The 25,529-nt window shown below is 47.9% G+C and overlaps 1 protein-coding gene across 2 annotated transcripts in view; it reads right to left on the bottom strand.

Annotated features, from left to right (window-relative positions):
* The window catches only part of DRC1 (dynein regulatory complex subunit 1), a 232,807-nt gene that overhangs the window by 175,433 nt on the left and 31,845 nt on the right, over positions 1 to 25,529 (bottom strand). For both annotated transcript variants that reach the window (XM_030198650.1, XM_030198651.1), the window contains exon 4: positions 762 to 945. In XM_030198650.1, coding sequence (XP_030054510.1) covers positions 762 to 945 — 184 coding nt within the window. The remainder of the gene's footprint in view (positions 1 to 761; positions 946 to 25,529) is intronic.

Below are 25,529 nucleotides of genomic sequence, written 5' to 3'. Positions count from 1 at the left end.
ATGGTAGTTGATGTGGAAACAACAAATTAACAGGGACACAAGCAACGAAATGGGAAAAGATGAAGACAATAGGGTTCAGATAGGGTGAACCATAGGGATTTATCTGCCAGTGTCTATTTCCATTAACAAATGAGTATAACCAGCATAGAAACCTGAGAACAATGATGTATAAATTCATCACATGAAGCACTAAAATCATATATTATTAAAGAAAAACAGTTAAATAATTGCAGTCCATTTATATCCGCTCCTCTCAACAGCTGCAACCAGTGGTGTGCTGGAGCGGGCTCTCACGGGCTCGCGAGAGCCGTTTGTTAAGTTTTTAAGAATTTTGGGAGCCGGTTGTTAAAGTAGGCCTCCCCATGGCTACTTTAACAACTGACTTCCAAAATGTGGGCTTGGGCCCCCTCCTGAATTCATTTTTACTTTGCTGGCAGTGATGCTGGCCCCACCAGCCAAGTAAATAAAACTGCTGCTGCTCCCTGATGAGCATCAGGCTGGGACTTTTCATGTAAGCGCAAAAAGGTTCCATCATGCTGCTCAGAGCCAGAAACAAGCAGCAGAGAATGGTGGCAGTCTTTATTGGCTGGTAGGGCTCGGCAAAGGTATGCCTAGCGGGCCCACACAAGGGAGGGGAGAGAGAGGCATGTATTTCCCTTCCCCCAAAAAAATTTCAGGGCCGGCTTTGCCCGGAGAGAGAGCCCGTTGTTAAAAATTTACCAGCACACCCCTGGCTGCAACCCTATGCTCCAAGAGCTTACCTGCTGCAAGTCACTGATGACTTTGTTCTTCTCTTCTATCAGCCGGGCACACTGCTGCTGCTGTGAGTTCAACAACTCCCACAGGTCCTGAGGAATCTCTTTTGTCTTTGCTGATGTCCATTTCTGAGTAATTTCTTCAAATGTCTCCATGCTAGACTTAGCTTCATGTTCCAATTTATCTACCCTACAGATTACATCAAATCCATACAAAGTTAGGAAGTTCTGCACCAAATAAAAATGATATACCCTTTTGGTAGCTAAATTATGGGAAGCACTTCTTTGAGCCTTCTAGTCAGCAAAATGAGGGAGAAACAGCCTAATAGGTTTTTGTTATTTAAATTCAGCTTCTGATTAGATACACAAAATTTTGAAAAGGAGAATAATTCACATTTTACAATACTGGCCCCAAACTATGGTCCTCATAGCTCATTAACGTCGGATCTTCTAGGTATTCACTATGGACCTGATATTCAAAAGCACTTATGAGGTCTGCAGCAGTGGCAGCACCACAAAGTATTTTTTAAATCCATCTAACTTTACACCTATTTCATGTGCAGTGCCATTAAACAGATGAATTACCCATTTATTGCGGTGCTGTTTAAACATATGAATTACCCATTTAGTAGCTGAATATGACACTTCAATGGATAACTCTGCAGCCAGCCTTGAAACACCCCAAACCTCAACCCTGTTTTAAATAGATAACTTTGGCCATGTAGTGATTTTGTTAAAGTAACCCTTGAAAAAGATAAGCTGACCGATATTCAGCCCAGGGGAGGCAGGCCAGCTAAGTCCCACGATTGGTGCTGATCCTGGATATTCAATGCCGAGCCATTTCCTGTGATCGGCATTGAATATCTGGTTGTTTTTTGGCTGGTTTAAACTTAACCGGTCAAGTCAATATTCAGGGCTGGCCAGTTAAGTTTATAGCAGCCACAGATAGGACTGCTATTTAGGCGGTCCACTTTGACTGCTAAACTTAACCAGCGAAGCACTGATTATTCACAGCTAGCCAATGTAGTCAGATGCTATACGCTAATATTCAGCAGAGATAATTGGCTATCATGTGCTGAATATTAGCGCTTAGCCAGTTAAGTGCTATTTAACCAACCAGAAAGAAACCATGGCAAAATGTTTATTTTGACAGTGGCCATTCTCTAAATAAATGTCACTTATCTTGTAGCTGGAGGATAAGGAGTGTGAAATCAATCTCATCAGGATCACAGCCGTCACAGATGTATTATGTGCTATTAAAGTGCTCTTGTGAAGATAAAAATGTTGTCCTTCAACAATTCAATTCAATTCATTTCCATCGATTTAATCCTATGCATTCTATTGCTGTTTGTTCCCAAAACAACGTGTGTTTCGCTCCGAAGAGCGTCCTCAGGAGAACTTAGAAAATAGTCCAGAACACAGTCGCATAGATCTGGACAGTACGCCAACCCACTCCCTTGCGGTTACCAAGGGCTATGATCCTGATGAGATTGATTTCACACTCCTTATCCTCCAGCTATAAAATAAGTGACATTTATTTAGTTGATGATTAGGGAGGATCATCTCTATAGTGATTATATGCCACACTGGAGGTTGGTGGGGCATGAGTGCAATGATGTCTTGATTTACTCATGTCTGCATTTGAAGAGTCCAGCTGTAGCAGCATGTTTCACTGAGCACTCTTTATAAACATTAGCCATATGCTTTCACTACACTTTCATATATTCTTATATATTTTTCACTGATATATGAATCACTGCATTTTTAAAAATTAAAAAAAAGAGAAGAATACATTGGTACGTAACGGTTTCCTTTGTATATATGGTGAACATATTTATTGAAACCAAAACGGTATATTTACCCCAGGGTGTTTCTTTAGATATATATATTTGACAAATAGAAAGATCTTAAGGCTCCTATGAAAAGACAATCTTAGCTCAATAGGAAGAGCTCTTCATTAGTTAGCTGCCTTATGAGGGTAAGAACTCTCATAATTTTTCTTAGAAACAAGATGACGAACTGGAGGAAATAGAAGAGTATTGCTATTTTTTAATTTCAAAGTTAATTGGGTAGAGGAGCGATGGAAAAGGTCATATAAAATGACATATCAAACCATGTAATGACTTAAAACCAAGACAGGATACTTTAAAAATAATCCTGGCATTTACCGGCAACCAAAAATGGGGTAACCCTATCAAACTTACTACGACAATAGATCACCTTAGCAGGCGTAAAAGCTGCAATCTGTTATGTTGTTTATTAGAAAGACCAGCATATAATGAATTACAATAGTCTAACTGTGCTAAGATGTAAGATTGAACCACTAAAGAAAAATGTTTAGTGTCAAAAAGTCCTTAATTAAAAAAAACACCTTTCTTGTCAAATTACTTATTTTGAGGTTCAAATGAGAGAGTCGAGTCAAATAACACCCTCAGGACCCTAGATACCTTCGCCACCGGTAATGAATGAGATAAATCTGAAGTAATCTCAGTTGTACTGTAGATACAGTATTACTAAACCAGACAATCTTAGTTTTATCCACACTGAGCATTAAAATGTGTTTAGTAGCCCAGGGGAGGCTAGTGCTGGGCAGACTTCTACGGTCTGTGCCCTGAAAATGGCAGAAACAAATCAAGGTCAGGTATACACAAAAAGTAGCACGTATGAGTTTATCTTGTTGGGCAGACTGGATAGACCGTGCAGATCTTTTTCTGCCATCATCTACTATGTTACTACACATAATCCTAGGGCAGCACAACACTCTCCAACTACCAAGTAATCCCAGGTCCACCATCAAAGATTGCCAAGCCCTGAAATTTTGGGGTCTCCCAGAGATTGTTGCCCAGCTGAATCTATAATAGGATTAATACAAGTGTTGAAGTTTCCACCAATAATCACAGGTCCCTGGGCAAAGACTGACAAAGCTAGTTTCACATCTTGGAAAATTTCTGTTTAACATTTGGAGTGTGGAGATTGACCAAAGTCAAAACTGTCTAGCCTACCAACACCTGTGCAAATATAAATCTACACCCAGTGTCCCTCTTAGTCTTTTGTATTGCCAAATCTGTATGAAAAGGGATTGCCACCTCTTTAGTTTTAACCCCTGATAGATCAGATGCAAAAATTATACAGTATGTGGGTAAAGCCTATACCCAAGAACTTCTCATGGCACCTTTTCAAATGTGTTTCTTGTATAAATATCATATGTGTGTTTCACTTCTCTAATTCTTTCCCAAAAAGGTAATCTTTTCTAGGGGAGTTTAACCCTTTAATGTTTACGGTCAACAATTTCAAACCACTGCCATGCAAGTTCAGCATCAATGCTCATCATAATCGCCCTCCTTCCCGCTCCCTCTCATGTTTCTGCGATATTTCAAGAGACACCAACAGGCTTATTTTTGAATGAGAAGGGCGCCCATCTTCCAACACAAATCGGGAGATGGGCATCCTTCTCTCAGGGTCGCCCAAATTGGCATAATTGAAAGCCGATTTTGGGCGCACTCAAATGCTTTCCATTGTGGGGACGACCAAAGTTCACGGGGGCGTGTTGGTAGTGTAGCGAAGGTGGGACTGGGGTGTGCTTAAGAAATGGGCGTCCTCGGCCGATAATGAAAAAAAGAAGGACGTCCCTGACAAGCACATGGTCGACTTTACTTGGTCAATTTTTTCTTGCGCCCAAGCCTCAAAAAGGTGCCCGAACTGACCAGATGATCACCGGAGGGAATCGGGGATGACCTCCCCTTACCCCCCCCCCCCCCAGTGGCCACTAACCCCCTCCCACCCTAAATAAAAAAAAAACTTAAAAAAAATTTTTTTGCCAGCCTCAAATGTCATACCCAGCACCATGACAGCAGTATGCAGGTCCCTGGAGCAGTTTTAGTGGGTGCAGTGCACTTCAGGCAGGTGGACCCAGGCCCATCCCCCCCTACCTGTTACACTTGTGGTAGTAAATGTGAGCCCTTCAAAACCCACCACAAACCCACTGTACCCACATGTAGGTGCCCCCCTTCACCCCTTAGGGCTATGGTAGTGGTGTACAGTTGTGGGGAGTGGGGTTTTTTTTTTGGGGGGGGGGTTGGGGGGCTCAGCACACATGGTAAGGGAGCTATGCACCTGGGAGCAATTTGTGAAGTCCAGTGCAGTGCCCCCTAGGGTGCCCGGTTGGTGTCCTGCGAGGACGGCCCCAGGAAAACTTGGGCACCCCGTTCGATTCTGCCCCTCCAAGTATCCACAAGTGACCAGTGACATCTTAATACAACAATGCTCACCCACCTGCCCTCCCACCCCTGCAACTCTCCCCCTCCCTCAACTGCAATATTCTCCAACCCCTCAAAAACTAGTCTCCAACTCAACTTCTTCCTTCTTACCAGACCACTAGTTTGCTTCAGCAGGAATCACAGGAGGAAGCTAACTCAGTTCCCCCTTCTGCTTCCTGCTCCCCGCCCAGATCTTAAAGCCATTCACATCCTCATGCTTTTACCGCATTCACATACATTCATACTTCCTCATACATTCTGCATTATTACACTCTACAATGGTGATGATATTGCCCACTTCCCGAGCAACTGCACACAAAGAGGCATATTTTCAAAGCACTTTGGGAGGCTAAGTTCTATATGTTTCTATGGAACTTTGGGAGGCTAAGTGCTTTGAAAATAAGCCTCTATGCTTCTTAATGTAAAGGTAGACAGATCTTGAAAGATCTCTATGTGCTGGTCATTATACTTCACAATTCCTCCTACCCGCACTTTCTGAAGAAGCTTCTCTTTATCTAAGTGTTTCGTAAAGCACACAGCTATGTCTCTTAGTGACCTATGGGTTCTGTTCAGTTTAATTGGTCTGGGTTTCCTCATTTCTAAACAATTATTTACACATTGATTGTACCATAAGAGGAACAGTCTCCTGATCTCCACACCCCTAAATCTGAAGTTCTTTCACCTGCTCCGATTTTCAACCTCATTTAATTTATAAAGCATATCCTCATATTGAGCTGCCAGAGATGCATACTTGACCCCGACCTCCCGCAGCGACTCATTCTGTTCCTCCATATGGTTCCTGAGGCCCTTGACCTGGGAGCCCAGATCGCATATATCTTTATGCAAATTGTCAGTTTTACCATAATGGCCTCCCGCATTTCTTTAAATTCTGTATTCAGTTCCTATAGGAGTCACTTAAGTTCACCATTTGAATCATGACCTCTGCTGTATCCCTCCTCCAACTCACTAGTGGAACTCTGCCACATTGGAATCCATACATTCTGTAGGGGAAGCAAGCAGCAAAAGCATTTAACTCCCTGGATGACGAAACTGTTGTAAAGCTTCCTTCACCGTGTTGTTTCTCTCTTTTTGTGTCACGAATACACTGAAATCTTTATATTGCCAGCAATTTTACTCTTGGGGAACAGCCAATGTAGAGGGATTACAGCTTTTTATTTATTTGGGCAAGGTGCAGAAGGTCGGCAGCCATTCAGAAGACCAATGTCTTTTTATTATAATGGTTCACTTCTTTTCTTCTTATGGTGCTCAGGATAGGCACTGAGTCCTAGTCATGTGGAATGGAAAGGCTTCTGATCCCATTTAAAAAGAAAAAAAACAAACCTTAAAGAAATACCATGCTTTTCCCCTTCTTGATTTGCTTTATCTTCTGGAGTACCAACCAAGTGCTCTCCAGACTTCAGGGGTAGGGTGGGGTGAGGTGTGGGAAGTGACTTATTTTGGGCAAGTCACTTAACCCTCCATTGCCCCTAGTACAAAATAAGTACCTGAATATATGTAAACCACTTTGAATGTAGTTGCAAAAAAAACTCAGAAAGGCGGTATATCAAGTCCCATTTCCCTTTCCCTTTCTTTAGGTGAGATAGGATATAATTGAACACCATTAGGAAGTAGGCAGCTCCTCTGAGTTCATGCTATCAGACTTCTCCTCTGGAACCTGTGGAAAATACAAAGTCTCAACTACTTCTTCTCATGTTTCCTAGAGTAAAGAAGAAGAAATAATTCAGAATGGCTACTGGCTAGTTCACTGGTCACTATGTTGTCAAGTAACCCCATTTTATATTCAGCCGAAGGATCAGCATCTCCCTGGTTAATAAAAATTCTCTTAGAAGCCTGTTTCTGTAAGAGGATGCAAGGACAAATCCTTCTCTCCTCTCTATCTCTATTTATTGGTTCCTTTCAGTCAGGCAGCTTGTTGTCTTCTGATTGGTCTAGGTTCTACTCTTAGTACATTGTAGCGTCCATTAATAAAGGTGTCCTTGCATTTCTAGCTGGGGGCTAGTGGAAGGAAAATTACTATGAGTTTAGTCTCTCTTACATTCTAGCTCTATACTTGGGATGCCAGCATTGGCCTTACATCCTGTCACCTGATGGCTGCATTCACCGAGCCTGCTTATCTTCCTTTGAATCATGTCTGCATCTCCTCTATTGATTCCGGTTTGCAACAGCTGGATTGCATTCTGTTCATTCTAGCGGACTTACATCCTGGCAATTTTTAGCTGTGTTCTAGAGTGACAGTATCAGCTGGACAGGGGAGATAGGATAAAAGCGTCTAAATACTTCAAAGGTAATAATATAGAAACAAATCTTTTCCAGAGAAGGGGAAATGGCAACTCAAATGCAAAGCACTGATAAGGAAGGCAAAGAGGGACTTTGAAAAAAAGATTGCGTTGGAGGCAAAAACAGACAGTTCATTTTTTTAAGGTATATTAAAAGCAAGAAGCTGGAAAAAGAATTAGTTGAACCGCTAGATGACCAGGGGTAAAAGGGGCACTCAAGGAAGACAAAGCCATAGCAGATAGATTAAATGAATTCTTTGCTTCAGTCTTCACTGAGGAAGATTTGGGAGAGATACCGGTGCCAGAAATGGTATTCAAAGCTGACAAGTCAGAGAAACTGAATGAAATCTCTATAAACGTGGAAGATATAATGGCGCAATTTGGAAAATTAAAGAGTAGCAAATCGCCTGGACCGGATGGTATTCATCCCAGAGTACTGATAGAACTGAAAAACTAACTTGCAGAACTATTGTTTGTAATATGTAATTTATCTTTAAAATCAAGCATAGTGCCGGAAGATTGGAGGGTGGCCAATGTAACTGCGATTTTTTTAAATGGTTCCAGAGGTGATCCGGGAAATTATAGACCAGTGAGCTTAATGTTGGTGCTGGGCAAAATGGTAAAGACTATTATTAAGAACAAAATTATAGAGCACATTCAAAAGCATGGATTAATGAGACAAAGTCAACATGGATTTAGTGAAGGGAAATCTTGCCTCACCAATCTATTACATTTCTTTGAAGCAGTGAACAAACATGTGGATAAAGGTGAGCCGGTCGTTACTGTGTATCTGGATTTTCCAAAGGCATTTGACAAAGTACCTCATGAAAGACTCCAGAGGAAATTGGAGAGTCAGAGAATAGGAGATAGTGTTCTATTGTGGATTAAAAACTGGTTAAAAAAATAGAAAACAGAGAGTAGGGTTAAATGGTCAGTATTCTCAATGGAGAAGGGTAGATAGTGGGGTTCTCTGGGGGGTCTGTGCTGGGACTGCTGCTTTTTAACATGTTTATAAATGATCTAGAGATGGGAGTAACTAGTGAGGTAATTAAATTTCCTGACGACACAAAGTTATTCAAAATTGTTAAATCGCAAGAGGATTCTGAAAAATTACAAGAGAACTTTACAAGACTGGGAGACTGGGCATCCAAATGGCAGATGATGTTTAATGTGAGTACATGCAAAGTGATGCATGTGGGAAACAGGAACCCGAAACTATAGCTACGTAATGCAACGTTCCACGTTAGGAGTCACCGACCCGGAAAGGGATCTAGGTGTCATCATTGATGACACGTTGAAACTCTATGCTCAATGTGCATCGGCGGCTAAGAAACCAAATAGAATGTTAGGTATTATTAGGAAAGGAATGGAAAACAAAAATGAGGACATTATAATACCTTTGTATCGCGCCATGGTGCGACCGCACCTCGAATACTCTCTGCAATTCTGGTCACTGCATCTCAAAAAAGGTATAATGGAATAAGAAAAGATACAGAGAAGATGATGAAACTGATAAAGGGGATGGGACGACTTCCCTATGAGGAAAGGCTGAAGTGGCTAGGGTTCTTCAGCTTGCAGAAAAGACGGCTGAGGGGAGATATGATAAGAAGTCTATAAAATAATGAGTGGAGTGGAATGAGTAGACGTGAATTGCTTGTTCATTCTTTCCAAAAAATACTAGGACTAGGGGGCACGCAATGAAGCTACAAAGTAGTAAATTTAAAACAAATCGGAAAAAATATTTCTTCACTCAATGTTTAATTAAACTTTGGAATTCTTCGCCAGAGAATGTGGTAAAAGCAGTTAGCTTAGCAGAGTTTAAGAAAGGTTTGGATAGCTTCCTAAAAGAAAAGTCCATAAGCCATTATTAAAAATCAGACCAGGTTCTGCTTGGTGGCCGGACACCCCGGGTTTCACCTGCACTGACTGCCATTCCCCAGAGGTTGAGCCCCTTGGTGCGGGTGGCCTGCAGGACTTACGAGACGGAGCTGGAAGCAGGGTGGTGAACGTATTGGCCAGGCAGGCAGCAGGTCAAGAAAGTAATCCAGGTACAGGCAAAGTCAGTAGGCAGGCAGCAGACAAGACAGTAATCCAGGAACATGTAAAGTCAATAGGCAGGCAGCCAGTCAAGACAGTAATCCAGGTACAGGCAAAGTCAATAGGCAGGCAGCAGGCAGGAGAGTAATCCAGGCACAGGTAAAGTCAATAGGCAGGCAGCAGGTCAAAAGAGTAATCCAGGTACTGACAAATTCAGTAACGAGGGACAAAGTAGAGAAGCAAACTACTGAGCAAGTAACACCTACCAAAGTAGAAGCTGAAGCATGGAGTCCAGGAAGAGCTCAGCTGATAAAGTGCTGGCATCTGACATCAGCAGGGACCAGCAAGGAGAAGGAGCACAGCCATAGGACAAGAGCAGGGGAAGGAGGAACCGGAAGACCAATAGGAGAGAAGCAAGGGAAGCGAGGCAGAGAGAGAGCAGACCCAGGTGCATGGAAGCAAAGCAATCATGGAGCCTGCAGCCAGAGAAGAACTACACACACATGGCTCAGGGCTGTGCCAGTCAAGTATGCATGTCAATGGGACCCCGCGCAGCCTGAGGATGCCGCTTGCATTGAGGTATGGGACATGACATATATCTATGGCATGAAGACTGAAAGCAGTGTACCTTTCATGTAAGTATGTTAAAAGCCTATGCAAATCGCACAGCCATGGTACTAGCTGTGTGTAGCCCACCAAAAGTGTGTCAGAATAGTGAACCCATACCTGACCTTCTAGCAGAGACCTCACCAGAGGAATCTTTACAACAAACAGTAGTGGGAAAGCAATTAACCCCTACCCAGAGTCAGAAGTTAGAAGCAGTATTGCAAAAGTATGTTGATGTGTTATCTACTAAACCAAGAATTACCCATTTGGCTAATCACAATGTAAACACGGGTGGCCATGACCCACTGAAGCAGAGTGCCTATCGAATATCTGCTCAGGTGGAGAAGCATATGAAGCAGGAGATTGATGAGATGCTGCCCTAGGTGTAAGAAGTCTCATAGTCCCTGGGCTTCTCCTGTAGTTCTTGAACCCAAGAAAGATGGCACAACCCGCTTCTGTGTGAATTACAGGAGACTAAATGAATGTACTGTATCTGCCTATCCAATGCCCTGGATGGATGAGTTACTAGACCACTTAGCTGTGGCCCAGTACCTAACTACAATGGACCTTAGCTGAGGGTACTGGCAGATTCCTCTAACAGCGACTGCTCAGGAGTGATCAGCATTTATTACCCCATTTGGTCTGTATGAATTTATTGTGATGCCTTTTGAAAAATGCCTCTGGTACATTTCAGTCCTTGGTCAATCGCCTGTTAGATGGACTCCAGGAGCATGCTAGGGCTTATCTTAATGACATTGCTGAGTACAGTCAGACTTGGGATGATCACCTGATCCATTTGAGTGGAGTACTGGACCGGATCAGGGAGGCCCGTCTTACTATCAAACCCAGCAAATGTCTGATGGGGATGGCAGAAGTGCAATATTTAGGGCACAGAGTGGGAGGTGAACAGCTGAACCCTGAACCAGCTAAGGTGGAAGCTATACAAAATTGGCCCACTCCCCAAACTAAAAATCAAGTACTAGCCTTCCTTGGAACAGCAGGGTATTACAGAAAGTTTGTGCTGCACTACAGCACTATAGCCAAGCCCCTGACTAACTTGACTAAAAAAAAGGCTACCCCAAATCGATACCTAGCTGCCAGAATGTGAAGCAGCCTTCAAAAATTAAAGACAGCATTAGCTACTGATCCAGTACTAGTTGCACCTGATTACCAGCAAACATTTGTGCTATAGACTGATCCCTCGGCATATGGCACTGGGGCTGTACTCAGTCAAGTGGCAGAGGGAAGGAGCACCCCATTGTGTATCTGAGTTGTAAGCTCCTTGATAAAGAGGTAGCCTATGCCACTATTGAAAAAGTGTGTCTGGCCTTAGTGTGGGCCCTTAACCATATCTGTATGGGCGAGACTTTACTGTCATCACAGATCATAACCATTGGTATGGCATAAGAGAGTCTCAGGAGAGAATGGGAAGCTACTCCGGTGGAGCCTGTCCCTGCAGATGTACAACTTCACCATACAGCACCAGAAAGGCAGTAAACATGGCAATACTGATGGACTCTCCAGAAATTAAGAGCCAGAGCCACCCTGACACTGGACTGTCGAGGCCTGACCTGGTGGTCTATTGATGCCAGAGTCTCTCTCTTAAGGAGGGAGATGTGACAAAACAGTGGGTTTTTAAGCCTGTAAAACTGTATTATTTCTTGAAGTGCATTTCGATAGTTTGTCCAGCAGGTGGTGCATGCTCATGTTTAAAGATGTTACCGAAAAATGACTGTTCCCTCTTTAGTTAACACAGATAAGAGGTAACCTGCAGTGATGTGGCCAGCTATTTTTAAAACTTGATGTTCTGGGCTCTGATTGGTCCAGCAGCTCAATTCATTTAGAATGTGCTGCCTTTTTCTTAGCCAAGGAGAAAAGAGAGAAGGATCTCTTTGCTGAGGCCCTATGAACAGTTGTATTTGATAACTCGTGAGCAGCTATATGTCCTGATCTTCCCAGGTACTATTTAGATAGTAAACAAATGTTTAGTTAGTTTTATAATTGATCCATATTCAGTTACCTGTTATTATGTGCTGTTTTTGTTCCATCTGTTTTTATAGTTCAATGTTCAAAATTTTTTTCATGACAATAAACATATTTAGTTTATTGCCTCTGCTTGTCTGGACTGACTAAGAATCCTAGTGGTTTATGTGTTGGATCTGTGGGTGCTTTCTAGGAACTGTGAGACCACTGGGAGTGTAACCCCAGTAACCTAGAAATCACTGGGGATAATACGAGAGCAGGAGACTCACTCAGAGGGAGTTGGGACCCAGTTGGTGGGAGGAGGGTGATAGTGTAGATCACGAGCGGCAGATGCAGACGGACCTGAGCTGTGCTAGGGATAGACTATCTAAGTGGCCGTGGGGTAGCCCCAGGCAGGTGGCTAGGTGTTTTGTAACATTAATCATAGCTGATCTTGTGAGGAGAAGCTCAGCTGATTGCTTAAGTTAAGCCCAGTTGATTCTTGAGGTTTAGTACAGCTAATGCCATGAGGTTAATCGCAACTAATTCTGCTGACTTTATTACTTTGAACTGATTTTGTGAAGTCCACCGCTGATTCTATGAGGTTAAGCCCAGCTGTTTTTCTATAGATAAAGATATACAGATATAGATAGATATATGTATATCACATTGTGCAATTGAGATTAATTTTTTTCTTGTTAGTATCTTTCTATGTTGGAGAAACTTTCTTTAAATATTTTATAAAATAGGCATTTATGCACTAACACTAACTGCTCTCATGCAGGCATGAGGTACATGCCTTCAGTGTAGGCGCCATAGCTGCTGGATTTGCCCTAGTATTTTATAAAGTCACGTGCAGGGGAATAATCGAACGGGGTGCCCAAGTTGTCATGAGGGCGTCCTCGCAGGACAGCCCTGTAAAGGGGCGGGGCAACCTGTATTATCGAAATAAGATGGGCATCCATCTTTTGTTTCGATAATACGGTCGGGGATGCTCAAATCATGAAATTTAGGTCAACCTTTGAGATGGTTGTCCTTAGGTCGTTTTTCAGATGGTCGTCCCCAGTTTTCGGCGATAATGGAAACCAAGGACGCCCGTCTCAAATACAACCAAATTCAAGCTATTTGGTCATGGGAGGAGCCAGTATTCGTAGTGCACTGATCCCCCTCACATGTCAGGACAACAACCGGGCATCCTAGGGGGCACTGCAGTGAATTTCACAAATTGTTCCCAGGTGCATAGCTCCCTTACCTTCGGTGCTGAGTCCCCCAACCCCCCCCCCCAAAACCCACTCCCCACAACTGTACACCACTACCATAGCCCTAAGGGGTGAAGGGGGGCACCTACATGTGAGTACACTGGGTTTTGGGGGGGTTTGTAGGGCTCAACATTTACCACCACAAGTGTAAGAGGTGGGGGGATGGGCCTAGGTCTGCCTGCCTGCCTGCACTGCACCCACTAAAAACTGCTCCAGGGACCTGCATACTGCTGTCATGGAGCTGGGTATGACATTTGAGCTGGTATAGAGGCTGGAATTTTAATTTTTTTTGGGGGGGTGGGAGGGAGTTGGTGACTACTGGGGGAGTAAGGGGAGGTCATCCCCAATTCCCTCCGGTGGTCATCTGGTCAGTTTGGGCACCTTTCCTAGGTTTGGTCATGAAAAAAATGGACCATATAAAGTCGGCCAAATGCTCGTCAGAGACGCCCTTTCTTTTTTCCATTATCGGCTAAGGACGCCCATCTCTAAATCACGCCCCAGTCCCGCCTTCGGTACGGTGCCGACATGCCCCCGTGAATTTTGGTCATCCCCACGACGGAAAGCAGTTGAGGACTCCCAAAATCGGCTTTTGATTATCCAGAATTGGGCAACCTTAAGAGAAGGACGCCCATCTCCCGATTTGTGTCGGAAGATAGGCGTCCTTCTCATTCGAAAATTCACCTGATAGGCACATATGGGACTCATTTTTGAAGCACATGCACCTCTCAAAATGCCCCCCCCCCCCCAAAAGTCCATGTGCAAATAACATCCAAACACCAATTTTGCAAAGGCAGGAAATGGACGTCCACACTGCAATACATCCAAATAGCAAGGGGGCGAGTTATGGGCTTGCTTTAGTCGAGATAGTTAACTTTCTAGAATCCAATGGGTTGCAGGATCTGAGGCAACATGGTTCTACCAAAGGAAAATTCTGCCAGATGAATCTGATTTCTTTGACTGTGTGACCAAAGAACTGGATAAAGGACATGTGCTAGATGTAATCTACTTGCATTTCAGCAAAGCTTTTGATACGGTTCCTAACAGAAGACTCATGAATAAGCTAAGAGGCAGAACTTAGGACCCAAAGTGGTGAACTGGATTGGAAACTGGTTGGCCAACAGGTGACAGAAAGTTGTGGTAAATGGAATCCACTCTGAGAAAGGAATGTGAGTAGTGAAATGCCTCAGGGGCTGGTACAGGGGTCTATTCTGTTTAATATATTTGTGAGAAATGTTGCTGAAGGGTTAGAAGGGAAAGTTTGCTTTTTTATGGATAACACGAAGATACCCAATAGAGTGGATACCCCAGATGGAGCACGAATCATGAGAAGAGATCTCCAAAAAGTAGAAGAATGGCCAAATGTCTGGCAGCTAAAATTTAATGCGAACAAGTAAAGAGCGATGCACTTGGAGTGCAGAAATCCAAAGGAAATGTACAAGATAGGAGGAGAGATTGATAAGCACAGCTCAGTAGAGGGACCTTGGGAACACTGTGTATGAGGATCTCAAGTTGATCTCAAGGTGGTCATGGCCAGAAGGATGTTAGGCTCTATAGACGGTATAACCAGCAGAAGAAAGACGGTGTTGATGCCCCTGTACAAGTTACTGGTGAAGCCCTACTTGGAGTATTGTGTTCCTTTTGGAGGCCGTATCTTGCTAAGGACAAAAATACTTGAAGCAGTTCAGAAAAAGTAATGAAAATGGTATGGGGTTTGCGCCACAAGATGTTTGAGGAAAGACTTGATATCCTGAAGATGTATACCCTGGAGGAAAGGGAGAGACAGGGGCGACATGATACAGATTTTTGAATATTTGAAAAGTATTAATGGAAAGGAGAGCATGCTACAGGTATGTAGAATTCGCTTTCTCCGAGGACAAGCAGGCTGCTTGTTCTCACTGATGGGGTATCCCTAGCCCCCAGGCTCACTCAAAACAACAAACATGGTCAATTGGGCCTCGCAACGGCGATGACATAACTGAGATTGACCTAACATCTTATTCAACTAACTGAGAGTGTAGCCTGGAACAGAATAAAAAGTGGGCCTAGGGGGGTGGAGTTCGATTCTAAACCCCGAACAGATTCTGAAGCACTGACTGCCCGAACCGACTGTCGGGTTGGGTATCCTGCTGCAGGCAGTAATGAGATGTGAATGTGTGGACAGATGACCACGTCGCAGCTTTGCAGATCTCTTCAATAGTGGCTGACTTCAAGTGGGCTACCGACGCTGCCATGGCTCTAACATTATGAGCCGTGACATGACCCTCAAGAGCCAGCCCAGCCTGGACGTAAGTGAAGGAAATGCAATCTGCTAGCCAATTGGATATGGTGCGTTTCCCCACAGCCACTCCCCTCCTGTTGGGATCAAAAGAAACAAACAATTGGGCGGACTGTCTGTTGGGCTGTGTCCGCTCCAGATAGAAGGCCAATGCTCTTTTGCAGTCCAATGTGTACAGCTGACGTTCAGCAGGGCAGGAATGAGGACAGGGAAAGAATGTTGGCAAGACAATTGACTGGTTCAGATGGAACTCCGACACAACCTTTGGCAAGAACTTAGGGTGAGTGCGGAGGACTACTCTGTTATGATGAAATTTGGTGTAAGGGGCCAGGGCTACCAGGGCCTGAAGCTCACTGACTCTACGAGCTGAAGTAACTGCCACCAAGAAAATGACCTTCCAGGTCAAGTACTTCAGATGGCAGGAGTTCAGTGGCTCAAAAGGAGGTTTCATCAGCTGGGTGAGAACGACATTGAGATCCCATGACACTGTAGGAGGTTTGACAGGGGGCTTTGACAAAAGCAAACCTCTCATGAAGCGAACAACTAAAGGCTGTCCTGAGATCGGCTTACCTTCCACACGGTAATGGTATGCACTGATTGCACTAAGGTAAACCCTTACAGAGTTGGTCTTGAGACCAGACTCAGACAAGTGCAGAAGGTATTCAAGCAGGGTCTGTGTAGGACAAGAGCGAGGATCTAGGGCCTTGCTGTCACACCAGACGGCAAACCTCCTCCATAGAAAGAAGTAACTCCTCTTAGTGGAATCTTTCCTGGAAGCAAGCAAGATGCGGGAGACACCCTCTGACAGACCCAAAGAGGCAAAGTCTACGCTCTCAACATCCAGGCCGTGAGAGCCAGAGACTGGAGGTTGGGATGCAGAAGCGCCCCTTCGTCCTGCGTGATAAGGGTCGGAAAACACTCCAATCTCCACGGTTCTTCGGAGGACAACTCCAGAAGAAGAGGGAACCAGATCTGACGCGGCCAAAAAGGAGCAATCAGAATCATGGTGCCTCGGTCTTGCTTGAGTTTCAACAAAGTCTTCCCCACCAGAGGTATGGGAGGATAAGCATACAGCAGACCGTCCCCCCAGTCCAGGAGGAAGGCATCCGATGCCAGTCTGCCGTGGGCCTGAAGCCTGGAACAGAACTGAGGGACTTTGTGGATGGCTCGAGATGCAAAGAGATCTACCAAGGGGGTGCCCCACACCTGGAAGATCTGGCGCACTACCCTGGAGTTGAGCGACCACTCGTGAGGTTGCATAATCCTGCTCAACCTGTCGGCCAGACTGTGGTTTACGCCTGCCAGGTATGGGGCTTGGAGCAGCATGCCGTGACGGCGAACCCAGAGCCACATGCTGACGGCTTCCTGACACAGGGGGCGAGATCCGGTGCACCCCTGCTTGTTGATGTAATACATGGCAACCTGGTTGTCTGTCTGAATTTGGATAATTTGGTGGGACAGCCGATCTCTGAAAGCCTTCAGAGCATTCCAGACCGCTCATAACCCCAGAAGATTGATCTGCAGATTGCATTCCTGGAGGGACCAGCTTCCCTGGGTGTGAAGCCCATCAACATGAGCTCCCCACCCCAGGAGAGACGCATCCGTAGTCAGCACTTTTTGTGGCTGAGGAATTTGGAAAGGGCGTCCCAGAGCCAAAATTGGACCAAATCGTCCACCAGTGCAGGGATTTGAGAAAACTCGTGGACAGGTGAATCACGTCTTCTAGATCCCCAGCAGCCTGAAACCACTGGGAAGCTAGGGTCCATTGAGCGGATCTCATGTGAAGGCGGGCCATGGGAGTCACATGAACTGTGGAGGCCATGTGGCCCAGCAATCTCAACATCTGCCGAGCTGTGATCTGCTGGGACGCTCGCACCCGCGAGACGAGGGACAACAAGTTGGTGGCTCTCGTCTCTGGGAGATAGGCACGAGCCGTCCGAGAATCCAGCAGAGCTCCTATGAATTTGAGTCTCTGAACTGGAAGAAGATGAGACTTTGGATAATTTATCACAAACCCCAGTAGCTCCAGGAGGCGAATAGTCATCTGCATGGACTGTAGAGCTCCTGCCTCGGATGTGTTCTTCACAAGCCAATCGTCGAGATAGGGGAACACGTGTACTCCCAGCCTGCGAAGCACCGCTGCTACTACAGCCAAGCACTTCGTGAACACTCTGGGCGCAGAGGCGAGCCCAAAGGGTAGCACACAGTACTGGAAGTGACGTGTGCCCAGCTGAAATCGCAGATACTGTCTGTGAGCTGGCAGTATCGGAATGTGCGTGTAGGCGTCCTTCAAGTCCAGAGAGCATAGCCAGTCGTTTTCCTGAATCATGGGAAGAAAGGTGCCCAGGGAAAGCATCCTGAACTTTTCCTTGACCAGATATTTGTTCAGGGCCCTTAGGTCTAGGATGGGACACATCCCCCCTGTTTTCTTTTCCACAAGGAAGTACCTAGAATAGAATCCCAGCCCTTCTTGCCCGGATGGCACGGGCTCGACCGCATTGGCGCTGAGAAGGGCAGAGAGTTCCTCTGCAAGTACCTGCTTGTGCTGGAAGCTGTAGGATTGAGCTCCCGGTGGGCAATTTGGAGGTTTGGAGGCCAAATTGAGGGTGTATCCTTGCCGGACTATTTGAAGAACCCTACGGTCGGAGGTTATGAGAGGCCACCTTTGGTGAAAAACTTTCAACCTCCCCCCAACCGGCAGATCGCCCGGCACTGACACGTTGATGTCGGCTATGCTCTGCTGGAGCCAGTCAAAAGCTCACTCCTTGCTTTTGCTGGGGAGCCGAGGGGCCTTGCTGAGGCGCACGCTGCTGACGAGAGCAAGCGCGCTGGGGCTTAGCCTGGGCCGCAGGCTGTCGAGAAGGAGGATTGTACCTACGCTTACCAGAAGAGTAGGGAACAGTCTTCCTTCCCTCATAAAAACGTCTACCTGTGGAGGTAGAAGCTGAAGGCTGCCAGCGGGAGAACTTGTCGAAAGTGATATCCCGCTGGTGGAGCTGCTCTACCACCTGTTCGACTTTCTCTCCAAAAATATTATCCGCACGGCAAGGCAAGTCCGCAATCCGCTGCTGGATCCTATTCTCCAGGTCGGAGGCACGCAGCCATGAGAGTCTGCGCATCACCACACCTTGAGCAGCGGCCCTGGACGCAACATCAAAGGTATCATATACCCTCTGGCCAGGAATTTTCTGCACGCCTTCAGCTGCCTGACCACCTCCTGAAATGGCTTGGCTTGCTCAGGAGGGAGCTTGTCCACCAAGCCCGCCAACTGCCGCACATTGTTCCGCATGTGTATGCTCGTGTAGAGCTGGTAAGACTGAATTTTGGCCACGAGCATAGAGGAATGGTTCTAGAGTCTTTGCCCGGGGGGCGCCGAAGCATGCTCCCTAGAACTCTTAGCCTTCTTTAGGGCCAAATCCACAACTCCAGAGTCGTGAGGCAACTGAGTGCGCATCAGCTCTGGGTCCCCATGGATCCGGTACTGGGACTCGATTTTCTTGGGAATGTGGGGATTACTTAGAGGCTTCGTCCAGTTCGCCAGCAATGTCTTTTTGTGGACATGATGCATGGGTACTGTGGACGCTTCCTTAGGTGGAGAAGGATAGTCCAGGAGCTCAAACATTTCAGCCCTGGGCTCGTCCTCCACAACCACCGGGAAGGGGATGGCCGTAGACATCTCCCGAACAAAGGCCGCAAAAGACAGACTCTCGGGAGGAGAAAGTTGCCTTTCAGGGGAGGGAGTGGGATCAGAAGGAAGGCCATCAGACTCCTCGTCAGAGAAATACCTGATGTCCTCCTCCTCCTCCCACGAGGCCTCACCATCGGTATCAGACACAAGTTCACGAACCTGTGTCTGAAGCCGTGCCCAGCTCGACTCCGTGGAACCACGGCCACGGTGTGAGCGTTGAGAGGTAGACTCCCTCGCCCGCACCGGCGAAGCTCCCTCTGCCGACGTCATCGGGGAGCCTTCCTGGGAGGCGACCGCAGTCGGTACCGCAAGCGGCACCGATGTCGGAGACCTCACCCCGGGCAAGGGGCCAGCCGGCGCCTCACTCGACGGTACCGGTGGCGCAAGCACCCCCGATACCGGAGGGGAAGGGCGCAACAGCTCTCCCAGGATCTCTGGGAGAACGGTCCGGAGACTCTCGTGCAGGGCGGCTGTGGAGAAAGACATGGAAGCCGATGCAGGCGTCGAAGTCAGAGTCTGTTCCGGGCGTGGAGGCTGTTCCGGGCTGTCCAAGGTGGAGCGCATCGACACCTCCTGAACAGAGGGTGAGCGGTCCTCCCGGTGCCGATGCCTGCTGGGTGCCGACTCCCTCGGCGACCCAGAGCTCTCGGTACTGATGCGGGAAAAAGACCAGTGTCGATGCTTCTTTGACTTTTTCAAACGAAGCATGTCACCGGAACTTCCCGGTACCGACGAGGAGGATGTAGAATCCAACCGTCGCTTCCTCAGGGCCGAGGCCGAAGAAGGTCGGTCTCGGGGGGGCTGTACCGCAGGAGCCCTCAGGGTAGGGGGAGACCCACCCGAAGGCTCACCGCCACCAGCAGGGGAATGGACAGCCCTCACCTGCACTCCAGTCGAAGCACCACCATCCGACGACATCAGCACTAGTGGAGGTCCCGGTACCACCGACGCCGACGCAGCCTTCCGATGTCTCGGCACCGACGATGCAGAGGGTCGATGCCTCGATGCAATCGATACAGTCGCCGCCGAGGTCGGAGGTCTTGACGCTGTCGACGTCGATGCACTCGATACTCCCGGTGCAGAAGCCCGAGAACAACACATTCCACTGGGCCAATCTCGCTACCTGAGTCCTTTTTTGTAAAAGGGCGCAAAGACTACAGGCCTGCGGGCGGTGCCCAGCCCCCAGACACTGAAGACACAACGCGTGCCTATCAGTGAGCGAGATTACCCGGGCGCACTGGGTGCACATCTTGAAGCCGCTGGGAGACTTCGATGACATGGGCGGAAAAATCACGCCGGCGAAATCAAAACTCGTAATTGCGGTTAGGCACCAAAAAGAGGGGGAGAAAAAACTCGACCCGAGGCCTCAAAGGGCCTACCCTGAAAACTTAACGGGGCAAAAAACTGGAAATACGGGGAGGGGAAAAAGACCGAAAGGCCCTTCTCCGAAATCCCTTTTTTTTTTTTTTTTGTAAGCGAAAAGTCAAAAGACGCACGAAGGTCAACTTAAGGGGCGCGAACGGCGCAAACACGACCGTACCGAGCGCGGACTAAAGAAAACTGACGAACATGAGCCGGTTCGGGCGGGAAGACGGCCGCGCATGCGCGGTGCGCATGGGCGCGCGAGGACTAGCAAAAGACTTTGCTAGTGAAGTTTCCGATTGGAGGGGCTGCCGTGGACGTCACCCATCAGTGAGAACAAGCAGCCTGCTTGTCCTCGGAGAACCAATCTTACAACAATCTCTCACTCGCGATCCTAATTCACAGTCCAAAATTATGCTTATATACACTTATACTTTATACTGAGAGTAATAGACACAAGGCTCAGATGTTATTATAAAAAGGTAAGCTGTTTATTGTACCATACTGGCAGCAGAAAATAATACATGTAATCAGAGACAATAGTAAAGGGTCTAGGTGATAAGATAGCACACACTCCCCTAATCCTGAAATATTGGGATACCTAGCAAAACTAGGCACTCATAGGCACTAAGGAGATAACAGTTCAGACCTGACAGATGATATCACTCACGACACTAGGTCAGGAGGCAGCACAGGAATTGATGATGAATCAGGACTCAGGAACACAGGCACTGATGATGATAAATCAGGACTCAGGGACACAGGAAGCAGGTGGACTCCCTAGCTGGGAAAGTCTGCTGGCAGGCAAAGCCACCGATTAACGAGCCTTCATTCTGATGGCCGTTACCGAGGTTCTGACAGATAACAGCTTGGGTGCCAGCTAACTGATAGCACCTTCAAGGATGGTGTCTTTATACCTTTCTCCCCAAGTCTTGGGGCCAGATGTCCTGAACCATGACGACATGAAGTCCCTGCAATGACATCCATGCTGATAACAATATAACAACAAAAAGGTAAAATTATGTATAATCATACCTGATAATTTTCTTTCCATTAATCATAGCTGATCAATCCATAGACTGGTGGGTTGTGTCCATCTACCAGCAGGTGGAGATAGAGAGCAAACTTTTGCCTCCCTATATGTGGTCATGTGCTGCCGGAAACTCCTCAGTATGTCGATATCAAAGCTCCATCCGCAGGACTCAGCACTTAGAGAATTACACCCACGAAGGGACACTCTGCCCAGCTCACCACCGCCGAAACGGGGGAGGGGAATTAACCCAGCTCATCCCCACACAAGTGGGGGAGGGGAATCCGTCCAGCTCATCCCCGCGGAGCGGGGGAGGGACACCACACCCGCCGAAGCGGGGGGATCTGGCTTATCCTGCAACCGCAACCGCGGGAGGAGCTGACTGACCCTAACACCGCCGAAGCGGGAGGGGTACAAAGCTGCCCTACAGCCGCACGAAGCGGGAGGGAGTGCCGGCAGAATTTATGTCTCAATCCAGCCCCGTAAAACGGAGGGGAGAGGAATGCAGCAGCTCACTGTAACACAAACTCGTCTCAACTCTTGAAGAATCCAAGTGAAAGAAGAACTGGAACACGAAGTCCTCCTGAAGTAACTGAAGGCTAAACTTGAACCTAAAATTCAACCAGAATATAAACAGTACAGATATCTGGGAGGGGCTATGGATTGATCAGCTATGATTAATGGAAAGAAAATTATCAGGTATGATTATACATAATTTTACCTTCCATATCATCAAGCTGATCAATCCATAGACTGGTGGGATGTACCGAAGCAGTACTCACCCAGGGCGGGACATAGAAATCCCTGACCTCAACACTGAAGCTCCAAACCGGGCCTCCGCCCGTGCAGCCACAGTCAAACGGTAATGCTTGGAGAATGTATGAGCCGAAGCCCCGTTGCCGCCTTGCATATCTCTTCCAAGGAGACGGATCCGGCCTCTGCCCTCGAGGCCGCCTGAGCTCTCGTGGAGTGAGCCTTCAGCTGGATAGGCGGCACCTTCCCCGCGGCCACATAAGCCGCTGCAATGGCTTCCTTGACCCATCTTGCCACTGTAGGCTTAGCAGCCTGCAGACCCTTACGAGGACCTGCAAACAGGACAAACAGATGATCCGATTTCCGGAAATCATTGGTCACTTCCAAGTATCTGATGATGACTCGTCTCACATCCAGATATTCAAGAGCAGAGTACTCCTCTGGGTAGTCCTCCCTACGAAAGGAAGGGAGACAGAGCTGCTGATTCACATGGAAGCGAGAAACAATCTTGGGCAGGAAGGAAGGCACTGTGCGAATAGTCACTCCTGCCTCAGTGAACTGCAGAAAAGGCTCTCGACATGAGAGCGCCTGGAGCTCGGAAACTCTTCTGGCTGAAGTGATAGCCACCAAAAAGACTGCTTTCAACGTCAGGTCTTTCAGAGATGCCCTCGACAAGGGTTCAACAGGCGGCTTCTGCAATGCTCTTATCACCAGGTTGAGATTCCACGCAGGCACCACTGAGTGCAGAGGAGGGCGCAGGTGATTAACTCCCTTGAGAAAGCGCACCACATCTGGCTGCGAAGCCAGGGAAGCACCCTTCAGGCGGCCCCTGAAGCAAGCCAGAGCCGCTACCTGGACTTTAAGGGAACTGAGCGACAGGCCTTTCTCCAGACCTTCTTGCAGGAACGCCAACACTGAAGAAATTGGAGCAGTGAAGGGAGAAAGTGAGCCTGCTTCACACCATGCTGCAAAGATACGCCAAACCCTGGCGTAAGCAGTAGAAGTAGAGCGCTTCCTCGCTCTCAGCATAGTGGCGATGACCTTGTCTGAGAAGCCCTTCTTCCTCAGACGCTGCCGCTCAATAGCCAGGCCGTAAGACCAAAGGGAGAGGGATCCTCCATCACCACGGGACCCTGATGTAACAGGCCCTGCTCCACTGACAGCCGCAGAGGATCGTCGACTGAGAGCCTGATCAAGTCCGCATACCAGGGACGTCTGGGCCAATCCGGACCCACCAGGATTACCCTGCCGGGATGCTTTGCCACCCGGTCTAGCACCCTGCCCAACATGGGCCAGGGCGGGAACACATAGAGGAGCTCTTGTGTCGGCCACTGTTGGAGAAGAGCATCTACTCCCAGGGATCGAGGGTCCCGTCCTCTGCTGAAAAAGCGCGGCACTTGGCAATTGGCCGATGACGCCATCAGATCTAGGCTCGGCTGGCCCCAGCGCTTCGTGATGTCCAAGAACGCCTGAGCAGATAGTTGCCACTCTCCGGGCTCCAAGGTATGGCGACTGAGAAAGTCCGCCTTGACATTCATGACTCCGGCAATGTGGGCCGCTGAAAGCTGCTCCAGGTTCGCTTCCGCCCACTGGCAAAGACTCATAGCCTCCTTGGCTAGAGGGGCGCTCTTGGTACCTCCCTGGCGGTTGATATAGGCCACAGCCGTGGCATTGTCCGACAGGACCCGTACAGGCTACAACACCAGTACCGGGATGAACTCCAATAACACCAACCGAATGGCTCTGAGTTCCAGGAGGTTGATAGACCACTTGCCTCTGCAGGAGACTAGAGCCCCTGCGCTGTCCTTCCCAAGCAGTGGGCTCCCCAGCCCATCAAAGAGGCGTCTGTCGTGACGACAATCCACTCCGGGGTCACCAGAGGCAATCCTGCAGACAACTTGTCTGTCTGCGTCCACCAGCTCAGCGCCTTGCGCACTGCTGGGTCCACGGAAAGGCGCACAGCATAATCCTCCGACATCGGAGTCCAGCGCAGCAGCAGAGATATCTGTAGTGGTCTCATATGAGCCCTGGCCCAGGGCACTACTTCCATTGTGGCCGTCATAGAGCCCAACAGCTGCACGTAGTCCCAAGCCCGAATAGGAGAGGCTACTAGGAACTAGTCCACCTGAGCCTGAAGCTTGACAATCCGATTGTCTGGCAGGAACACTCTGCCCACTTGGGTGTCGAATCGAACTCCCAGATACTCCAGGGACTGAGTCGGGCGCAGCTGGCTCTTCTTCCAGTTGATGATCCATCCCAGGGAGCTCACCAGAGCAACTACCCGGTCCATAGCTTTGCCGCACTCTGCATAAGAGGGGGCTCGGATCAACCAGTCGTCCAGATAAGGATGGACTTGTACTCCTTCCTTTAGCAGGAAGGCCGCTATGACCCCCATTACTTTGGAAAAGGTCCGCGGAGCAGTAGCCAACCCGAAAGGGAGGGCTCTGAACTGGAAGTGTCGTCTCAGGACTGTAAAACGCAGAAAGCGTTGGAGAGGAGGCCAGATGGGAATATGCAGGTACGCTTCCTTGATGTCCAAGGAAGCCAAGAACTCTCCTGCCTTCACTGCCGCTATAACAGAGCGGAGAGTCTCCATGCGAAAGTGCCTCACTTTCCAGGCCCGATTGACCCCTTTGAGGTCGAGGATAGGCCGGACAGAACCTCCTTTCTTTAGAACCACAAAGTAAATGGAGTAACGTCCCTTGCCAATCTGATTTTTTGGCACCGGAACGACCGCACCCAGGCGGATCAGGTTGTCCAAGGTCTGCTGCACTGCCACAGCTTGACCGGAGACTTGCAGGGAGAGAGTACAAACCCGTCTCTTAAGGGTTGGCAGAACTCTAGCTTGTAGCCGTCTCTGATGACTTCCAGCACCCACGCGTCTGAAGTTATAGTGGTCCACTCGCCCAGAAACGAGGACAGCCGTCCTCCAATCTGCACTGGGGCGTGGACCAAGGCCCCGTCATTGGGTACGAGACCCTGGGGGAGGACCGGAGGGAGCACCTCCGGGACGGCGGTCTCTGCGAAAGGAATGCTGCTTGGGGGAGAAATTCCTCTTGAAGGAAGAGGGGGCAGAGGAACCCGACTTGCCCGGGCGGTACCGACGGGCTTCCAGCAACCGTCCTCTGGAGGTACCGGGACGAGTACTAGCCCGAGCCCTGACCTCTGGTAATTTCTTGCCCTTAGACGTGCCGAGATCGGTCACGATTTTGTCCAGCTCGACCCCAAAGAGCAGCTTGCCTTTAAAAG

Source organism: Microcaecilia unicolor, chromosome 3 (assembly GCF_901765095.1).
Source record: "Microcaecilia unicolor chromosome 3, aMicUni1.1, whole genome shotgun sequence".
In the NCBI taxonomy this organism is placed as follows: Eukaryota; Metazoa; Chordata; class Amphibia; order Gymnophiona; family Siphonopidae; genus Microcaecilia; species Microcaecilia unicolor.
The sequence above is the reverse complement of the archived record's forward strand: the minus strand, read 5'-3'. Positions and strand labels throughout refer to the sequence as shown.